This window comes from Pelecanus crispus, chromosome 14 (genome assembly GCF_030463565.1).
Source record: "Pelecanus crispus isolate bPelCri1 chromosome 14, bPelCri1.pri, whole genome shotgun sequence".
Classification (NCBI taxonomy): Eukaryota; Metazoa; Chordata; class Aves; order Pelecaniformes; family Pelecanidae; genus Pelecanus; species Pelecanus crispus.
The window spans coordinates 17,889,848-17,910,527 of NC_134656.1; the positions used below are offsets into that span (position 1 = coordinate 17,889,848).

Sequence of the window (20,680 nt, forward strand, 5' to 3'; positions counted from 1 at the left end):
ATCAGAAAACTCAAGAGAGCATTGTTAACAGCTGCAGAGAAGAAGAATCAGCGTTTCTGACTGCTTACTTACAGATGTCTGCACAATTGAATTAACTTGAACAAATCCAGTCTGATTAATCAGAGGATGTGCCGAGCCCAGCCAGTCCTGGGGCCATCAAGCCCCACAGCCAGCCAGTGCCCGTGCTAATAGGAAATGACTTTTACCACCGCAACCAGTGCCTTCATGGCAGCGGCCTGAGAGCAGGAGTGTCCACACGACGGACTGAACACTGAAGCTCCCCTTAAGGCTTCAGGCCCGGATCTGCTGTCTTGTGGCAGCGGACAGGACCACATTTGAGGAAACCCCTGCAAAGGCAGCAGCCGAGCAGATGTGCCGCCTGCCCCCGCAAGGGAGTGAGCACAGCTGGAAACACTCCTTGGACCATCTGAAGCCTGTTTTGTAGCACGAAGGGATTAATGCAGTTCTAAGTAGCTATGCCTTGGTCCAGAAAGTGTGTACGATTTACCTGCTAAATCCACCAGCGTCTCCAGCCCTGGGGAGAACATATGCTGTGCCACCTGGGCCTTCAGGGACCTTGCCCTGGCGGCACGCAGCCCTTCTCCGTGCCTGCAGGCGGGTGCAAGTCTACGCTACGGCTCTGAAGCGGCACAAACCCAATGTCCATGTCGTGACTTGGGCGTTATCCAGCTCTTTTACACGGCAACCCCAGTACTGCCAGCAAATCCTATCGGCTGCTTACACGAAAATAAGTGTCTTCACATACCATGATATGAAGTGTGTGTTCTGTCCCTCTATTTTTTAAGAGACTACTTCATTCCATTTGTCTCCACCCCAGAGGAAGTGTTGTAAAGGCTGCTTTTGTGGGAGTTTGTGTGAACGGGCCGTACAGGTACCTATGGGTGCGGATGGAGAAAGAGTTATCAGAAAACTGCAGGAAAGCATGTGCTGGGAAGGCAGCGTGTGAAAGTCTTCCAAGAACTCGTAAGCCCTGGAGACCGACGGTGCTGTTGAAAACACACAGGCAACCTCAGCTCGCCGAGAGCCTGCCGAACCCGCGCAAGGCCGCCAGCGCTCCCCGCCATCGAGAGCAGCTGCGCAGCGGCCCACAGCCGAAAGCGTGGCGGCAGCTGCGCGCAGGCAAAGACGACAGAGGCGCAGGGACCCGATGAAATACAGAACCGTCTGATGAAATACAGAACCGTCTGATGAAATACAGAACCGTCTGATGAAATACAGAACCGTCTGAGGCACTGCCCAAGCACCTGCCCACAAACCACTGATGCCCCGGCCACCCCGGCGGGCTCCCGCCCCGGGCAGAGCTGGGACCCCGCGGCACCGCCGCGGCTGCGGCCTGGGCCCGTGAGGGGCCGTGAGGGGCCCGGAGGAGCCCGGAGGAGCCCGGAGGGGCCCGGCGGAGCCCGGCGGAGCGAAGGGAGGCCGCACGCAGGGTCCTGCGGCTGGGGAGGAGGAGGCGGCCCTCGCAGCAGGCCCGCCCGAGCTCGCCACGGGGCCGCCACGGCTGCCCGGAGAGGCCGAGGCACCGGGGCCTGCTCGGAGCGGAGCCGGCGGCGGGCGGGAGCGGAGGGCCCGGGCCGGCCCCGCGGAGAGGCCCGGCCCCGGGGCAGGCCCCGCGCCCCGGCTCCGCTGGCGAAGAGGCGCAAAGCTGAGCGGGAAGGGGCAGCGCGGCGGCGGGGGAGCGCCCCGGGCCCGGCCGCCCCGCTCCAGCCGCGCTCGCCCTCGCCCTCGCCCGGCGGGCCGGGGAAAGCCGCCCGACGCCTTCGCGCTGCGGCCAAGTTCGCCCCTCGGCGCTCGCCGTAGCGCTCGGGCGGCGGCGGCGCGGTGCCTCCTGGGACGTGTGGTCCCCCCGGCCCGCCCGTGCATTGGCGCCGCCGTCTCCGGCGCCGCCCGGGAACTACAGGCGGCGGCAGCCCGCGAGGATGGCGGCTCCCTTGGTGCTGGTGGTGCTGGTGGCCGTGACGGTGCGGGCCGTGCTCTACCGCTCCACCCTCGCCGCCTTCATCTCGGAGCGGGTCGAGGTGGCGTCCCCGTTAAACGCCTGGAAGCGAGGTGAGGCCTAGCGCGGCGGAACGGCCCGCGGGGGGGGAGGCCAGGCCGGGGCCCGGCCCCGCGGGGGTCGGCCCGGGCTGCGGTGGCGGGGCTGGGGACGGGCCCCTCCGCTGCCGGCCCCGCCGAAAGCTGCGTGGAGCGGCCCGCGGCGCCCGTCGGGACGGGAGGGGCGCGGGGCCGAGGGCGGGAGGCCGGGGCCTCCGCCACCGCGCGCCGCGGGCGCTTGCACCGGTGCAAAACCCTGTCACAGACGCGCGTGAAACGGCAGAGTGACAAAATCTGGCCCCGAGCGTGCAGCGGCAGCGGCCCTGAGCCTTGCCTGGGTGGCCGGCGCCGCGCTTCAGCCGCGCCGGTGCTGCTGCCGGGGCCAGCTCGGTGCGTGGGTTCCCGTTCGGGCGGAGCTCGGCGCCGTTTCGTTCCCCTCCGTCGGTTTGCGGCCCCGCGCCTCGCTACCGACGTGGTTCAGGTTCTCTCCTGAAGACTGAGGCGCGGTTTAATCAAGGCTTTTTGGTGGCATTCATCTCCGTAGCCTCTGAGCCCGTTAGGAACCTTAATTTATCTTACAGACAGTCCTTTGGGAAAATAATATCCAGTTATTATGCAGGTAAAATTATTTGCAGTTTAAGGGTGGAAAACAGTGGCACAGACTAATACAGGTCAAAAGAATGAACGCATATGATGACCTAAGGCCTGCGCTCCGCGGCGCGTAGCGCTTCACGCTTCGCGGTTTCAAAATACAGCTCGCAAAAATTCCCTTGCAGCAATGGACGCTTTTAAAATCTTACCTTAGAGCAGCAAGGTGGGCCTCTGGAGAGTAAGCAGCACGGTTAGGATCGCCTTGAAAAGTCTGGGCCGTCGTCATACGGGAACTTCGTGGCAGAGGCAGGATCCGCTTCTCCAGTGTATCGCCGAACCGAGAACTTGTTGCTTCCCGCGGTCTCCTGCCTCATTTCCCTCTGAACACATGGACCTGTTTCCCATAGCTCCTGCCACTGCGCACGCTGCTCAGTCCCCAGGGAACCTTTGTGCTCAGGAGGGTGGAGATGCTGTGGAAAAACATGTGCACACATTGCAGCGCAAGCTGTAATTACATGATCGCAAAGGGTCTGAATTAAGGCTGTAAAATGTCAGGAAGTTTCAACAACGGATAAAGCTTTTAGCTTTGCCTGGTAATATGTATTCATTTCTGCTCTTTTATCGTGGTTTTGCACGTTTCAGGTCTCTCTACATCTAATTAAGCAAAATAGTTCAAATTGTGTATTATGTCGTGATTTGTCCTCTTAGAATTAAGTATTTCTCCAGCGTAGATACCATGTATCACATAATAGGTGACTTAAAATCGGTAAATATCATACATGTGATTTCTTTATAGTTAAGTGCAAAACATTTCAGCTCCAACATTTTTAGCTGAAACAAATAAATAAATTACAACTGACCATTCGGTTACTACAGAAATTTACATGGCAGAAGTAAGAAAACAATCAATTCTAGCTCTTTGTTGGCTTTGTGGCCTTTTGTGTCACCCATTCAGACGGCGATTCAATGTGAGATTCTTATGAGCGTGGGTGTGTTAAAAACTGTCGTTTTGCCATCACGAGATTTTTCTCTCCCCACATTACAGGGTTCTAACGCAGGCGTTTTGTATGTTTCAGTGGTCGAAGGATTAGCTCTGCTGGATTTAGGGGTCTCGCCATACTCTGGAGCTATTTTTCACGAGGTCGGTATGCACGCTTAATTCGAAATGTAATGTTCAAGTGGCACGTTTCTTAGTCTTACTGCTCACGGACTGGCAAAGGCTGGGGATCTGTCTTGTCCCAAAGACTTCAGAGAACTTGGAGTCGGGTAGTTGTCTGTGCAGTAGTTGTATATGTAGTGACTAGCACAATGAGGAAATGCAGTTCGTCATGGAGTAACTCGTTGCTGTGCAGATGATAGACGTTGTAATGTTTATTACTGCATGAGGAGAGTCTGAAATAGGGGAAAGCTGTAATAAGTAAAATACCTGTTCACATCCAGATGTTTCTGTCAGCAGAGGCCGGAGCAGGCAGAGACAGCGTCCTTGTGAGTCTGAAGACAATTTTGCAATTTTGCGGGACAGCAGCATCTTGAGTTTCTGCATTTGCAGAAATATTAACATGAGCACAAGAATGCGGTACATTCGTTCCTCATCTTGAAAACACCTTGCTCCTCAAAACACTTAAGCACCTGTGGAGCTTTTGTGCCCTTGAGTGGCCTTACTGATATGAAGGTACTCTCATACGTAGTGTCACCTAGGGATGAGGCAGATACTTTGTATACCTCTGAAAACTTGTTTCTCTTCAATAAATTCTCCTTTAAACACAATTTTCTTCCAGACTGTGAAATATTTTCCCGTGCTTATTTATACCATCACATTATTTTAAAAGTATTTCAAAAGAAAACATATTTTCTCACAGCAAAGACTGAGTTTACACCGTGTAAATACAGTATTTCCAGATTAAGCTTTTCTGTCAAAGGAATAATTCAGAAACATGCTCTTCCTCTTACCCTAGAAGGGAAACGCTGTGGGTGTAAGAGGATGATAGGACTGTAGTGCTACTGCTTTATGTTTTTAACATGGTTTCTTCTTTTTGCTTTATAAAAGACTCATCTAGACAACAGGCTAAACATTGAAACCAGCTATGTAGGAAATACTTCCAAAAGTACCTGCAAACAACCTGAAAAAATAGCTTCTCTAGAAAAGATTATTTTCTAAAGCTGCTCTCTGTATGCTTTCTATTGTAACTCTGCCGCTATGCTAGCAGAATTGAAAAGTTGCAATAGAATATAATTTTCAAAGTTGATGGTGTCTTTTATAAAGTGTATTGAGAACTTTGCACGGGAAAAGACCAGAAGTGTGCTTTGTTCAATCGCTTTACTCTGAAGTAACAGCATTGTAGAAGAGGCTAAGGAAAACTGCATTTCACAGTCTGTCATAGTACTGCTCCATTTTTGTCATCAAATCACCGGTTGTTTTATCTCGATAGTATTTGACATAGGTTTCCCTTCTGCTCTCTTTTAGACCCCGCTGATAATATATCTCTTCCACTTCCTGATTGAATACGCTGAATTGGTGTTCATGGTAAGCGCTCCTGGAGAGCTCCTCTTGCACAGTCCCGTTCTGTGAAATGCTGAGTATGACTTTCGTTTTACTCCTGCAAGAATCGGGGACCTTCAACCTCCCTGTAGCTCAGATTCCTGCTGAGCTCACAGTTTAATTAGGAAGGCAGCTGTGCCTGTACAAACCCACGCTCGGGCTTTTCCCTTGTTGTACGTATTCCTTCTTTTTTTCCACGTTCTTGGTTAGATAAGCATCCCCGCAGAGGGACAGGAAGTTGGCATTTGGTCTCAAATTTCAAAAGTTACCTCTTAAAGGTCAGAATATCTTGTCCTCCCAGCCTAATCCCTACCCTGCAGCGTTTCTCACTAAAACCCACTGCCAAACCCGAGGCCTGCAAAGACAGCACGAACGGGTTAGTCCTCCAAGCGTCTCCTGTAAACTGTTCTCCGAGTTCTGCGTAATTCGGAAGGACAGAAATCACGTAGCTGGCTGCACATGGCGCCCAGTGGAGCCTCTCCCCGGATCCCTGCTGGGCAGGTCCCACGCAGAGCTAACAGCCGCCTGCCCTGTGCCTGCGCTGGCTGCTCCGATGGCTGCGCTGCTGCCTGGGCACCTGGGGACAGCTCAAGGCGCTGTCGTGCTGCATTAATGGACAGGTGGGTTTAGCCAGCTGGGCACTGCCCCAGCGTTGCCTCTGCTCTAATTAGACCAGTGATTCTATTCCCCTCGCATACTTCTTTCCCCTTAATTCCCCGTTCTTTTGTTTTGTAAATATTACTATCTTTGGTGCAGCTCATGGCTTCAAGATTAACCGATGGTGTGTGAGCAGAGTGTACAAATGAGTGATCTGGTGTTTTTAAAGCTTGTTTTTTCTTCTCGTGAGCTGAGTCAGATCAGAGTCCTTATTCAGCATTGCAGAACTGTCCAATATCTTTTTCTCCATCTGTTTATTTTGCTTACAGTCAGTCTGTCTATGCCTTGCTTTTTTAGATAACCGATGTGCTGACTGCTGTTGCCCTTTACTTGGCCATTCAGGACTTCAACAAAGTTGTGGTAAGTGTTGCTGATCCTCTTCTCCCAGCAAGTATAAATATCTTGTACCAAACAGAACACATGCCAGAGGATGCAGTATCAGACAGTCCTTGTTGCAGTAAATCTGATCATATCAGTAAACACGGGACTGAATGTGGTAAGCAGCAGAGGTATTTTAAGTTTTGTCCTGGCAGTATTTACAAGTATGAAACAAATTAGTGTCCGTAGCTACCACGCTGCCCTTGAATGATGATCACAGCAGTGTAGATTCTTTAATCCAAAAGGAGTATAAAGAATTGGGGAAATTTGTGAGAATGCAGTAACCAAGGAAATGCAGACAAGTCTAGGGTCATGGTGCACAAGATGGAATGTGAGATTTTAAAACGTGTACTGAAAACCTGCCTTCGGTTGTTGTGGCACTTTGCAGTATGCAGAATTGAATTACTGGTCTATGGGTTTGGCAAGACTTTCGGCAGGACTTGAGCACTCCCTTTTCTCACCTCTGCTTCTGCTACAGTCTTCTGTACATTTGGTACCTAGGGCCTGGAATGTTTTACCCCGAACATGGTTTGTGTTTGCACACAGCATGAGTTAATACACAGACTGGAAATGTGTGAAGGAAGGAATAAACCTTCCAAGGATGCTGAGGTGACATAAGTCATTCTACTGAGCAAGGTGAAAGTCTGACACCGAATGTTACTTGTTCCCTTCAAATTATAAGTACATGTATTTCGAGGAGAGCAATTCCTCCCAGCTCTCTCTCATAAGTAGCTCAAAGAACATTTTGTGTAAGCAATGCTGTGCTCTCTGCGATCCTGGAGGGGCAGCGATTCCGTATCAACACGAACAGGGAAGCTGCATTTTCTACAGCATCTGTGTGGTCTCCCATCCAGCTACATAGTGGCTCCTTGTCCTCTGACTTTGAGGTTGAAGAAATGACTCATGAGAGAACTGCGTGTAAAAATCCTGCGTGTGAGTTACTTTGCTCACTGAGAATTTATTGCCAGTATCTCTCTCCTTCTGTCTCACCATGCCATAGTTCAGTAGGCTCATAATTCACATTTCTCTTTTGTCTCCATACGGAGCATCATAGAACAAGATAGATTAGAGAGAGGGATCTTGGGTCCCCAAAGGAGATTTGGCATAGAGGTATCCATCTTCAAAGTAACAAAGACCGCATACTTCTGTCACTTGGTTTCTTAGGGGCTTGTATGTTGAACAGTAAAGTCAACTTTTCATTGGAGATCCAGACAAGCTTTAGGAAGATCGAAAGTATTAAACTCTAGTGCAGTGAATTTACTGTCAGCTGTGTCAAGAGTTAGACACAGGTAATTAAGAACGTTCAAATAAGTAGAGATTATCTGCTTTCTCATGACTTGCCCTTCAGTTGTTAAGTATTTGGGAAAAGAGAGGGGGGTTTCATTCTGTTTGTACAAGACCTCACATAATAGGAATTTTGGCTCACGCCTGGGGCTCATATCTACTGTTTGACAGTAATGGAAATCCTGAGTAATAAGAAATAATGACTTTCCTCATCTGACAGTCTTTGGTCATTCTCCCTTGTTCAGTTCAAAAAGCAAAAGCTCCTAATAGAACTGGATAAGTATGCACCAGATGTGGCTGAACTCATCCGGACGCCCATGGAAATGCACTACATCCCCCTCAAGGTAGCACTATTGTAAGTATTGCTTCTTGTAGGCTGCTTTGGTTCCTCAGCTCCCTTTGGGCTTTATTTGTCTGATTTGGGACTTCAACATTTGTTGAAGATTCCCCCCCCACCCCCCAAATTCTGATTTTTCTATTATACGTAAAAATCCCTCCAGCTCTGAATACTCGGCTTGAAAGTGAAAAGCAGATGCTTTTCCAAATGTGTGTTGCCAACAAGGAAATCCACTCAGGCCCTCTAAGACAGGCTCAACAGCATCATTAATTTGGTAGCAACAATGTTGTGTCTGCACAGATCACATTCCCATTTATTTTGCCTGTACGCTAATGTCATCAAAACTGATTTTATGCCTCCCAAATGTCTCATGTGTCTTTTCAGAAAAGTTAGGAGAATTTTTGAGCAGTTGAACAAAATGTTTGCTGAATATCACAACTTGGATATCCCAGAATTGCTTATAATAATTCAAAGATATTTTCAGGTTGTCATGTCTTGGTGTTCCTCTGTATACTAAACATTATTTTTTATTTCAGAAAGCTTCAACTAAAATAAATAATATACAAGCAAGGTAGTTAATGTCAAAGAATTATATTTTTTATTGGGTTTTTGACGTGAATAAATTATTACCTGAATTATTCTGTGTCAGAGATGGTTTTCCATTAGATAAGTTGTTATTTTTTTTCTTATTTTTGTATGAATTTTGTAAAATGGTAAATTCCCCAGGGCGAGAAAGGTAGTCTGTAAATTGCAGACTGTTTTGTATTTAACGTTGTTGCACATTACCATAGCAAAGTTGGCATTAAGTTGTACCTACTCTGCTGTAGGCTGTGTCGCTGGAAACACAGAAAAAAGCCAGACTGGAAATGTAGGAAAAATGTTTCCGTAAAGAGATAATTAGGAAATCATCAGCCCTGTCTACTCACTCTCATGATTGATTCAGTTATTAGCAAGGCTGGTCGATACATTATCTCACTTACTGTATTGGTAATCCTTCCAAACATTTTCCTGTGCTTTTGAGGTTATTGTAAGTCTCATTTCCAAAAGGAGCTGGCATCCTTACTAACTAAAGTGTGGCTGCATTCTGGAAGGTAAAGGTGTTCAGTGTTTGCTGTCTTTCCATAATTCCAATTAAAATATGCCAGATTTTCATAGCTGGCAGGTTTTGTGGTGAACATAAATGATTGCTCTGCCGTAGCGGGAGTGTGCAGGTGCAGTTGGGTGGGGGGAACTCTGCAATGTCTCAGGATTTGTTTCCATCTTGCTATCTCTTATTTTTATTACTTTCTCAGAGTCAGTAGGTGAGAGTAACAGAAAGAGTTTACTTTGGACCAAATATTCCTAGGTCTGACTGAATAAATGCACAATGTTTCTGCAAAGCAAGGAACATTTTTGGTAGTCATTTTCTAGGATAGGACTTGCATTTTAGACATTTCCCAATCGTCTCCGTTTGCTCCCTGTGGCCGCTGTGGCCAAGGCTACAATCCAAGGATCTGGTTTTTGCTCCAGACTAAAGAACCTGTTCAGTTGAATTAATCTGATGATGAGAGGATCCCATCAAATGTAAATAAACAAAAAGAAATGGCAAATTGTATCTGTTTTTCCTTTAAATATCTCTTTTATTAGATGGTGTCTCCTTTGAATGGCATGAATGTAACTCGAGCTTTGCTCTTTTTCAGCTATCTGTTAAACCCCTACACGGTGATGTCTTGCGTGGCAAAGTCCACCTGTGCCATCAACAATACTGTCATTGCATTCTTCATTTTAGCTACAATAAAAGGTAATGCAATGAAGAAAAAATGGTTCATTATGTCTTTCTATAAGGATTAGAAAACATAATGCTCTGCTGCTCTCTCTTTTGTACATGAATATGCACTTAAAGTGTTGTATGCAATTTATTTTCGAAGTGTATCTTTGAACTTTTATTCAAAAGCAAGCAGTTGCCTGCAGCTCTTATTTAGCTTTCACTCACAGTTGTAATCTTTGTTTGAAATTAGTTAATTGAGCTTTGGGGAAGCAGAAACAGTAACCAAAGACCCATACCAGCACAGCTGAATAGATTATGACAGAAGAACTGTTTCATTCATTTTGTGCATAATGCCAGGTTTCTGTTTCTTTTATGACTCCCCAGTGCTAAAGTCTTTTAGCATATGTAATTTGTGCTGGTCACATAAATTTTAGGAGTTCTGTGCTGGATCAGAGGAAACATCAGTCTGATCTCTTGTCTCCAGCAGAGCCCAGACCCAGACACTGCGAAGAAAGCCGATACAGATTGGTTTTATTAGTGTTTCCAAAAGAACGTTTTCCTCCAGTTACTGCCTAATGAGGCAGGAGGGGTTTTGATTTAAAAGCGTTTGCAAAAGCAAATGAGTAGGGTCCGTTTAGTTAAACTGATTTTTAACTGTTCACTGATACCATCAGATGAATAGTTCAGTCACAGACAAAACTGTAGTGGCTGTCCCCTGTGTTTTCTCCCTGATCAGGAGTGTGGCAGCCTCTAGGTTTTAAAGTGGGCAAAGAGATGTTGTCAGATTATGACTGTGATTTCTGGGCACCAATTCTTTAGATCTGTGCAGAAGGGTAGGGAGGTTTCTGTCTAGGAGAGAGTAGCTGGAGAATGGAGAAGGCTCATCGCCAGGTAACCCTGTATTTTCTCTGTCAAGAGGTGGAAGCAGAGAGGAGCTTACCGGGTGTTTGATGTCAGTAGGCTCACAATTAGTCCAATGCCCCGAGTCAGGATTCTTGCTGTCTAAGCTGTATTTTTACAGATGACTTCCACCAAGTGGCATAAGACTGAAAGCTATGACCAGGCTACTGCACTGGGTACTTGTATTTTTATTGTTTAATCTGGGACCTTTTGGACTTGATTTCTGGTATTGGTAGCTGGGCAATGTGAATGCTCAGCACTTGGCTCAACCTGAGACACCTCAAATAAAGCTTCCTCAATAAAGGCATTCGTATTTTTAAGACCACTTGGAAAAGCTGTGCTAAGCCTTTCTATGCCTCAGTTTTGGTATCTGTAAAGTAAGGCTAATGCTGCTTCATTCCTCAGCTGCAGACTGTCGCTTGCTCTCTTTCCCAGAGCTTTGCTGAGGGCCCTGACACGTTCTGGTGACGAGGTTATTCAGCATGCCCCGTATAACGGCTGTTTCACGAGGATATGACTTAGGTGAATGCATTCCCTTGCATAGACAGCAGGCGGCATGGTCTATATATAGACTGAATTACATGAATCTCTTTCTGTATGTGAATGATAGGAGATATAAACCAGTCAGCTGTTCTTTCGTGTGGGAGAATCACCTTGGTATGAGTCATTCTCTGTTCAAAATGTAGTTAAGAAAAGGACACTCTCCAGACACATTCTGCTAAAAACGCCTTTAAGTGGTGTTCTGATATTTATAAGGCCCTGCAGAGGGTTATGCATTTCTTCCCATTTGGACTTCCTGTCTGTAAGGCTGCTTATATTAAATGTTCCTTACAAATGAACATATTCTTTTTCTTTGCAGGTAGTGCCTTCCTCAGTGCTGTGTTCCTGGCCTTAGCAACGTACCAGTCACTCTACCCTCTCACATTGTTTGCTCCAGCACTCCTTTACCTTTTGCAGGTAAGGTGATTTCTGACTGTTGGTACCTGTGGTCTTGCAGCTGTGCAGGGACAGCCCTTAGCTATTGAGAGAGGAGTCGGGCAAGTCCTGAGTTTCAGAAAAAGTGACTCCTCAAGCCATGGGAAGTTTGAAGCTTTAATGGGGATGCCTGTGCACAGAGAGAAGGGAGCAGAAAATCGTCTACAGAACTGGCTGGTGTTCAGCTTGCCTGAAATAAGTGCAGTTCTTTGTGTCGTGTGAATAGCAATGAGGATTTTAGACTTGGAGAGGAGGAATGAGGAGCTGTGTGTTTGAATCACTTGAACTCAGAAATGCTGGTTTGGAGTTTAATGGCAAAAGGCATGAGCTTGTGAAAGCGGCTGGTTGCCCTTGTCCTTTCTCCCTCCCCATTAACAGGACCCCTGAATTCCAGCAGGGCTGACCTTGATCATTCACGGGTACGCAGTGCCTCGACAGACGCTGCTCCAGGCAAGATTAGCCCAGCAGGAGGGTGGCAGGCACATCTGCAGGCAGGGGTAGGGTTTAAAGCTGAGGCAGCTCTTTGCTAGTGAGTGGATTCATCGCTGCTTTGCCTGCGTGCTTCCCCCTGGTCTGGCTCTTGGCTCTTGTGCTGATACTGTAAACATAACCGAGAGTCCAAATTATAATGCACTTAATGAAAACTGGTCATTTGCTGGTCTTATTCTGATACGGGAGCAAGGTGAGGCTGTGACCGTTAGCAGAGGACTCTTATACCAGTTCACAGATCACTTGGTGATCGTTTTCATTATTTTTGCCATTCTGAAAGTCCTGCTGTTGAGTGTTTCACCAGTCTTTCTTGGTTGCTTCTGTCTTGTCTCCCTCATGATTTTATAGCTAATCTTAACTACAGGTTCATTATAGCCTATTCTCAAACCTCTGAGCTTCAAAACAGAAGGGAGAATCAGTTCTCTTCCATTTTCATTCCCTGACTATCTGACATGAATGTCTCTTAACTTTTTTTCAGAAATTTTATTATTATTATTACTCTTTGCAAGACAAGAACTTCTGCAGAGTCAGTGTTGCTTGTTCAGTTTAATCATTTTTAGGAGCATTTACTTTATATATTATATATTTTTCTTGCCTCATTTGTTCACTTTTAACTTCAGTCAAAGTAAAGTGGCAGTAAAGTACAAACATTGTGTTTACAAGCAACAACAAGTGCTTTGATACGTGAATGCCTAATTTGCAACTTTTAAAGGGATCATGCTAGTGTGTGTGTTCTTTTATCCAGATTTGTAAATGAACTGTCCTGCACTCTTTGTACAGAATTAAATAGCTTTTTCTCCAGCAGTTTCCAATCTGTCCTGCCAAAAATCCTTGGTAAACTTGCTTACATTATTAGGGTAGCTGTGAGGAGGTGTGTGTAAATCTTACACTGAGTGCGTGAGACTTGACTTAACTGCAAGCAGAAATGACCAGCTCAGCTTCTGTATTTTCAAGCACAGTTCTGGAAATACGTGCAATGTGTATGACTTAATTGGCCAGAGTGAAGAACATCAAGCAAACTGTGCTTGAGCGCTGCCCTTTCCCGTGCCATAGTGCCAGTGTTTGATGCTTTCTTTCATCGATTTAAAATTATGTACTGAACACTCAGGCTTTCTTGTGGCTTTCGACCTGATGAGGGATATCTGCCTGCTTGTATTTCATTTTCAGCGTCAGTTCATACCAATAAAACTGAAAAGTAAAAGCTTCTGGCTCTACACCATGCAGTATGCAGCCCTGTACCTGTGCAGCCTGGTGGTGATCATCTGCCTCTCCTTCTTCCTCCTCAACTCCTGGGATTTTATCCCATCTGTTTACGGGTTTATGTAAGTATAAGCATTCCTACTGTTTTTTCTGTCTAGCTCCCGCTATGTTGTTTCTTGTGTATCACACACAGGTGCCCCACTCCCTGTCCTAAGGAGTGTGTGATCTCTGATTTTACTGGCAATGCAAGAAAAGAAAGAGTGTGTGGAGGAGAGTAGGCATTAGCCAACTTCTGTTAATTAAGTAACAGCAAGAATTAGAGAAGACAGGAGATGTTTTCCACTGAGTTGATTGGAAATGGATTTGATCGTTCAGCTACCATGGCTGCAAAATTTTCATCTCTCGAGAAATGTCTGCTCGGGAACGGTTTAAATCCCTGCTGGGGCATAGGAAAGGATTAGTCCCTGTTCTCTCCAGGTTTTCACCCATTTGGTTTCTCCTCCACAGATTTAAAATATAGGTCCTCCATCCAGTAGTGCACAATGATTAATTAATATAACAGAAGCAGGGCAGTGAAAAACAACCGCTTAAAAATGTTACCTCGACTTTTCTTTTCAAATTTCAGCCTTTCCGTTCCAGATCTGACACCCAATATCGGCCTTTTCTGGTACTTCTTTGCGGAGATGTTTGAACACTTTAGTCTTTTCTTCGTATGTGTGTTTCAAATCAATGTGTTCTTCTACACCATTCCCTTGGCAATAAAGCTAAAGTAAGTATGTTTCTCTGCTAGTTTTTTTTACTCTTAGTTGTCTGGTGGAAGCTTATAAGGCTGGTGTCAGATGTCTGGATCTACAAGCCTGAAAAAGATGGTTCTTTTAACAGGGCCTATCCTCCTCATTTCCCAAAGCTTCAATTTTTATTCCTCTTAAACAGAGTGAGTTGGGCTCTGCTATGCAACAGATGTGTTATAGGCATCAAAAAAGGGAGCAGAAATTTAGGCTATAGAGGTGCCTGCTCCCTGCCAGCATAAGCCAGTGTAGTCAGAAAGCAAGAACTCTTGGCTGGAACTTCAAGTTCTTTATTGTCAGAAAAAAAGTGAAAACTTGGGGACATTCTTAGCAGACTGCGCTGACAATATTGCCCTTCTTTCTGATAAAAACACCCATTAACACGCCTGGATTCTCAGTGACCTGATCCTGTTGACTTGGAATGGATACAGACATCATGATGGACCAGAGGGACAACTCTGGGCTTCTCCAAATAACCTTCAGAGGGGAGGTGCTGATTGCTTTTCGGTGAATAAGACAAAGCTGGGGAAGAGCAGCCCAGATGAGCAGCTGTATAAAAGTGTGCTGAGTTGAGGCATGCAGTTTCTGTGTGAGGGCAGTGAGCAGATGTGCATTCCCTTATAATGCTCCTCTGCAGAGCAGCTCGGTCTGCCCCACCCAGCACTCGGAGGCTTGTTTGGAGAGAACAGCCTCTCTGAGCCTATCCCACAGTACCTTTGTGCCCTTGTTGATATTTATTTCCAGTTTCCAGAGACTCTACTGCATCCTCTTATCCTGTGTGTCTTATTCCTTCTAGGGAACACCCTATGTTCTTCATGTTTGTCCAGATCGCGATCATTTCTATCTTCAAGTCCTATCCCACTGTGGGAGACATTGCACTGTACATGGCCTTCCTTCCAGTCTGGAGCCACCTTTACAGATGTAAGTTCTTTGTGTTTGATTGTTCCTTGTCTGGAATGGGAAAGGCCCTCTCCAATAATTGTCACTACTAAACCAAACCAGGCCCCTGTCCGCAGGCTCTTGTGGCCTCCTTGGGGTGTCTGGAAGGAGGCTTGATTTTTCTGGTGATACAGAAAACGTGTCTTTAGGACTAGGGCTGAAATTGGTCGAGGAGGGAATTTTCACTTGTACCTTATCTTCCCCCTCTCTCCAAGTTGTTCTGAAGATTAACTTTTTTGTAAGAACCTTTTACAGTCCTGTACAAGGGATGTGGCTTACTTAAAGTACACCCATCCTTCAAATGCTTCCGCTCCCATTTAAGGCTGTGTAATTTGAACACTGCTCCTGCAATTGGTGAGTCCCCCAGCCTTAAAATCCTGCACCTTGCAGTGGTTCTTTGTTTTGCAGCTGCTTGTTTGCTTAGAGTGAAAGTAACTGAATTACTCCAAGCAATTGCCCAGTTTTTCTTAAATGCTTCATGAAGAACCTCTTTAGCTCTTTAAATCACCAGAGAGCTTCCTGATGATTTTGAAACTCAGTCTCTAGAACCTGCTACACTGGGGAGATTTGGAAGCGCTGTGTTGTTCCTGGTGTTTCTTACTTTGACCAACCCTGCCAGGTTGTCCGGGCCTCTTACTGCAGCCTTCTCTAACCCAGGCCAAGTGTGTTTATGGACAGGTAGCCTGCCTGCTGTCAGGAGGCGTAATCAGGAGCCAAGAGACTTGGAGACCATCTGCTCTATTAGTTTCAGACTCGGGAAAGCTAAGGCCAAAGCAGCTGTGATAAAACAGGGCAGGAAGACCCAGACTAGCCCTGAGCACGTCGCAGCCATAGCAGGTGAGGCACTTCTGAGAAGTCCTGATTCAGCGTAGTCCAGCTGCACGTTCCAAGCATGCAGATAAGGGGATTATGGCCAGTGAGAGGGACAGTCTGTCACGTGCTCCCACCCCACAGTGAGTGAATAGACCTACTGAACAAGAAGTTTAAAAAGATAGGTGTGAAGAGGTTTGGGTGCAGCAATGCTCTTAGAATGTCAGATAGCTCCTTCAGCTGCAGAAGGATCAGGAGTGTTTCAGTTACCTTCAGGGACACTGGCTGAGCTATAGCCAAGCACAGCAACACAAGTGCCGGGATGAATTATAATACTGCTGCCAAAGGCAGCAGGCATAAATAGTTCACAGAAACCAAAAATCTCTTCTGGCCTAGTAGTTCCTAGCTCTTCTAGACAAAGTTGTGCTTGGTTTTTGTCCATCTGACACGTACTCACACAGACTAATGGATTCTGGCCACACTTGCACCTCCCAGGGTCGTGTGTTTGTCAACGCATTTGGCCTATATGAGTTTCCTCCTTTTATGGCACTTTCATTTCCTTACTACCTCCCAAGAAAGCATCTCTTTTCCTACGGCCCACGGGTTCATTTTTTTCCTTTGTCATGAGCTTGACGAGGCATGGGAATGGCATGCTTTGCTCTCTGAATTGTGATGCTGGTGGAAAGGCCCTTCTCAAAACTGCTGGTTTCTGTAGCGTAGACACCAAAAAGCCAAAGTCCTCCAAGGAAGAGTGTTTGGAAGCAGGACCTAGAAGGAAAGAGCTACAAATGAGGATTTCACACTCAAGCAAAGGCAGAAGTATTTATTTTCAAGGGAAATATAGTGGATTTCTTATAAAAGCTAGCCAGGAAATTATTAAAGCAAACTGTGAAAGATTATTGGAGAGAAGTCTGTGTTCGCGAGTGCCTCTCCCCCACTGCATATACCCTAAATACCATTGCTGGTTGCGTGAGCATGGCTCCTCAATAGTGCATTGTTTTAACAGCTTGGTTTTCTTTTGCAGTCCTCCGGAACATCTTCATCCTGTCATGTGTGCTCATTGTCTGCTCCCTCCTGTTCCCCGTTCTGTGGCATCTATGGATTTATGCAGGAAGTGCCAACTCCAATTTTTATTATGCCATCACGTTGACTTTCAACATAGGGCAGGTTAGTAGAGCGAGGCGAACAAGGCTGCGCTTTGGGTACATCACTGGGTCGGGTGTCCTGTCAGCAGCAGTGAATTCTGCAGGATATGTCTGGCCCTTTGCATCCTGCGTAGTCCCGCATTGCAGCTTCCTGCCTCTCCTTGCTCCAGCTGAAGTCTGCCTAGTCCTCACCTTCTGGCATCCTAGTGGGAAGGGGCTCTTGTAGTATTTGAGCTATAGCTTACCAATCCAGCTAGACTGGACTGCAGGGTACGTGGTCTGTTGCTTGGTAGCAGAGGAAAAGCATCCTGGTATGGCAGGACTAAGGGCACACGTGAATGGGGAAGGTGAGCTAAGAGGGGAACTGGAAAAAACCATGGGGCAGACAATAGGCAAATGAGAAATGCCCATACACAGGGACGTGGCGCCAGTTTTTCTGAGCGTTGTACCTCACTGAAACCTAGCGCTGTGGGCACGTGCAGGGTCCCAGTCGTGCCAGGGCTTGCCCTCCCTGCTTCTCTCAAGGCCGTTCTAGACACACGACTTTCACTAGCCTTAGGGAAAGCAGAGCTGGAGCATGGGATTCAATGTACGCAGTTGCTACAACCTTTTCTGAGTCCTTCCTCTTGTCTGTGCTATTTCTTACATCCCTAAGACCTGGGACAGTTTCACACGTGGGTGAGCAGAATGTTCATTTCATGTTAAAGTTGCCTTTATTTTGAATGTGCCTCAGCCATTTAGGTTTGTCTGCTGCTCCTAAAACTAGAGGAGCAGTTTTGCCAGGGGCTGAAAATCACCTGCTTGTACATCCCCCCACCCCTTAATAAATGGGGACAAACACCCATTCCGTAACTGCAAAAAGAGACTCCATGCAGTGAGTGGGTGAGAGGGAGTACAGAGATAGTGCTGAGGAGGGCTTATAGGAAATGGGGAGTAGTTCATTAGCTTTCTAACTACGTGTCCTGCTATGGAATGAAAGGAATAGGAAAACTTTAATTAGACATGGCAGGTGTTGATATTCTAAGAGGATTTTATTTCCTGCCTGAGAAAGGCCTGGCAGATCCTGCAAGGTCTTGTGCTCTGTGTAAATGCAGACAGAGCAAAACTCTGCCTTCTGATTTCCTTGTGAGAAAGAACTAGCCCTCACCCCCACTAACCTCAGCTCTTTCTTTTCCCATTAAGACATCTGCAGAGAAGTTTGGTTAAAAGTAAAATCAACTGTATTGATATAGTGTGTCGGTAGTCCGCCATGGTGTTCAGCAGAACAAGCGGAGAGACTAAGCATGACTGTTCACTCTCCCTGGGCACATCTACCCTTCTCTGTCTCTTCTCCTTGGCACTTTCTCCTCTGACCTCAGCAGTCTGCAGCCCTGTTTCTGTTTCCCTCAGTCTCCACCCAGTCCTCCATATCCTCCCGTCCTGCCCCTGCGCCTTCTCCGCAGCAGCTGTATTTAACAGGAGCCCAGGCAGGCGCTGGCTGCCAGCCCGACTCTCCCTCCCTCCGTCCCCTTAGCACTGCAGCGCACCTCAGGTGAGGCTCTCCCTGGAGTCAATTCCCCAGGGAAGCGGACGAACGCATTGTGCCAAAGCGATGCATTAAGTGCCATCTGGGCATTAGGACAATACTCGCTTGGTCTGCCGCTGAAAAGGTTTTCCACTCTAGTTACGTGATGCTGTTTCCAGGTGATCGGCATTCCTGGGGAAGGGTTGCACTACAGAGGCTAAATGACAGCAGGGACGAGCGAGCCAGCAGCTCGCTGCCTGCGCCTACAGCAGCCCAGCCGGCCCCTGCAGAGGCTGCTTGCCCGGGGGGGGCTGCTTTAGAAAGACCCCCGAGACCCGCTCTTGCGTTCTCAGTACTTTTAGGCAAGGGAGCCTTGGTGGGGCCTCAGTGCAACAAAGCGGGGCTGAGGAGAGGGAAGGGACCGTGGGATTTCCACGTCGGGTTTCTGTCTTCACTGTGGTTCTCTGGAAGGCACTGCGGTTGTGATTTCACGCTACAACGCGGCCGGTGGCAATACCAGCCTAAGGTACGCCCATGTCCCGAGCAACACGGGACGGTGCCAACATCCATGTGTGTGTGTCAGCACGCTCTGACCTGGATCAGGGGAAAACCTGGGGGAGAGCCAGCTCTGGTCACCACTGAAAGGGAGCCAGTGTGCAAATGTATACACAGGGCTGGCTGCCCCGCAGAGAGGGCATGACAGCACAGGGGCAGGAGGGAGAGGCAGAAGCGAGGGGGGTGGAAGAAGTGCTTTTATCGGATGCTGGTCCTGGATGTTGTACTGTGAAGCCACAGCCTTGACATTTCAGCTCTCCTCGTCACCCCTTAGCCTGGTAAGTATTATTTTGTTAAATTGCTAAAGCTTCTGTTTGCTAAGGCTGACCTGGGGAGCTGTGGTATTCCTGCTGCTGCCTGCAAGCTTCTTACCCTTTCTGAGTAGAGGCGGCAGCTGAAAAACAATCGCAACTGAAAAGTGCGTAATAGCAGTCAGCAGCAGGAGACTTCAGCGTTTGGGTTGAACTGCATGGCAGTGCTTGCATGGGAGGAGTACTGCAGGTGAGGCCGAGACGGTCTGTAAAGCTGTGGCACGCATGGGCCTGCCACTGTCGTGTGTCTTGGCCAGTTTGTGGAGCTCCTGACTCATTAGCGGAGCTGTCTGTGAGAGCACACTGATAGCGCAACGAATAGATTAGTTTAAGTCTCCCTTGGCTTAATGCTGCAAGGCATTGGACAGGGCGTGTTCACAGGCTCACGCAGCCTCCTCTTGCAAAGCGTGCTGAACAGCATAAGAACGTCTTAAACCCCTTCAGCGTCCATCACAAACACGTGTCCCTTTTTTTAGTCCTTATTCTGAAGCCTCACTGATGTGTCTGAACATCTCACTTCTGCAGATCCTGCTCATCTCGGATTATTTCTATGCCTTCCTCCGGCGGGAGTACTACCTCACTCACGGACTCCACTTGACAAGGCCAGATGGGACAGAGGCCATGCTTGTGCTGAAGTAAGGACTGTGCCCACCGTTCCCTGGGACACGGACCACTCCAAGGAACACGGAAAGCTTGGGGTATGTGGGGTGGGTGGGGAAGGTTCCCTGAATGAGGTCTGACTTTGGGAATGATACCTACTGAAAGAAAGGGCTGAGGTTCTTCTGGGAAAACCCTCCTGAGGTGCGGGCTCAGTGCAAAGACTGAAAGAGCTACACGTAGGAGCTGCAGTGCCTCTGTTGGAGCATCCCCCTCTTCCCTCAGCCCTGCTTCTCACTTCCACCAGGCAGTCCAGCAGGAACTGGCGAAAGTGTCTGAGCTAAAACCAGGGCTGGATCTCTGTCCCAGAAAGAGCTCAGGCCATGAACTGTTTACTGTACTATCACTGCTTCTGGGAGAGGTTTGCTTCTCCTGGAAATTTCCCCTTCACTGCTTTGACCAGTAATGCTCCTCTGGGTACCTGGTGCCTAAGCCCTGCCTGCAGCTGCCATTTCTTGGTTCTCCTACTGTTGTGGGATCTGGAAAAATCCCATGTGGGTGGTGGGTGCTTGTGAAACAAATGGGTGACCAAGGCCGAGTGACCTGTTGGAAGGAGGACAGCTGAAGCTGCTGCCACAGGTAATCTTGGCGCTCCAACACCAGTAAGAACTGGAGTGGGGGTGAAAGCAGGAGCACGGTACGGGGTAACTGCTGTGTCTCGTTCAAGCGACACAGATGGTTTCATGTCAGGAGCTGCACAGAGGCATTACAGGGTCTCAGAAGAAGGAACGCTGCTATGGAGGTGGACTCCCACTACTCCTTGTTTCTGTAGGGTAGCAAAGCTTGGCAGTGCAGGGCTCACACTACCGTGGTGATTGC

At 47.7% G+C, this 20,680-nt stretch overlaps 1 protein-coding gene across 1 annotated transcript; it reads left to right on the forward strand.

Moving 5' to 3' along the window:
• Nucleotides 1–1,940: 1,940 nt before the first annotated feature.
• On the forward strand, nucleotides 1,941–19,942 carry PIGU (phosphatidylinositol glycan anchor biosynthesis class U). The gene is made up of 12 exons (XM_075721112.1): nucleotides 1,941–2,070; nucleotides 3,723–3,787; nucleotides 5,111–5,170; nucleotides 6,140–6,202; nucleotides 7,750–7,859; nucleotides 9,521–9,621; nucleotides 11,348–11,445; nucleotides 13,120–13,274; nucleotides 13,778–13,921; nucleotides 14,737–14,861; nucleotides 16,714–16,856; nucleotides 19,730–19,942. Exons 1-12 carry the CDS (start codon nucleotides 1,941–1,943, stop codon nucleotides 19,841–19,843), a joined length of 1,308 nt encoding a protein of 435 aa, XP_075577227.1. The 3' UTR covers nucleotides 19,844–19,942.
• The last annotated feature ends 738 nt before the right edge of the window (nucleotides 19,943–20,680 follow it).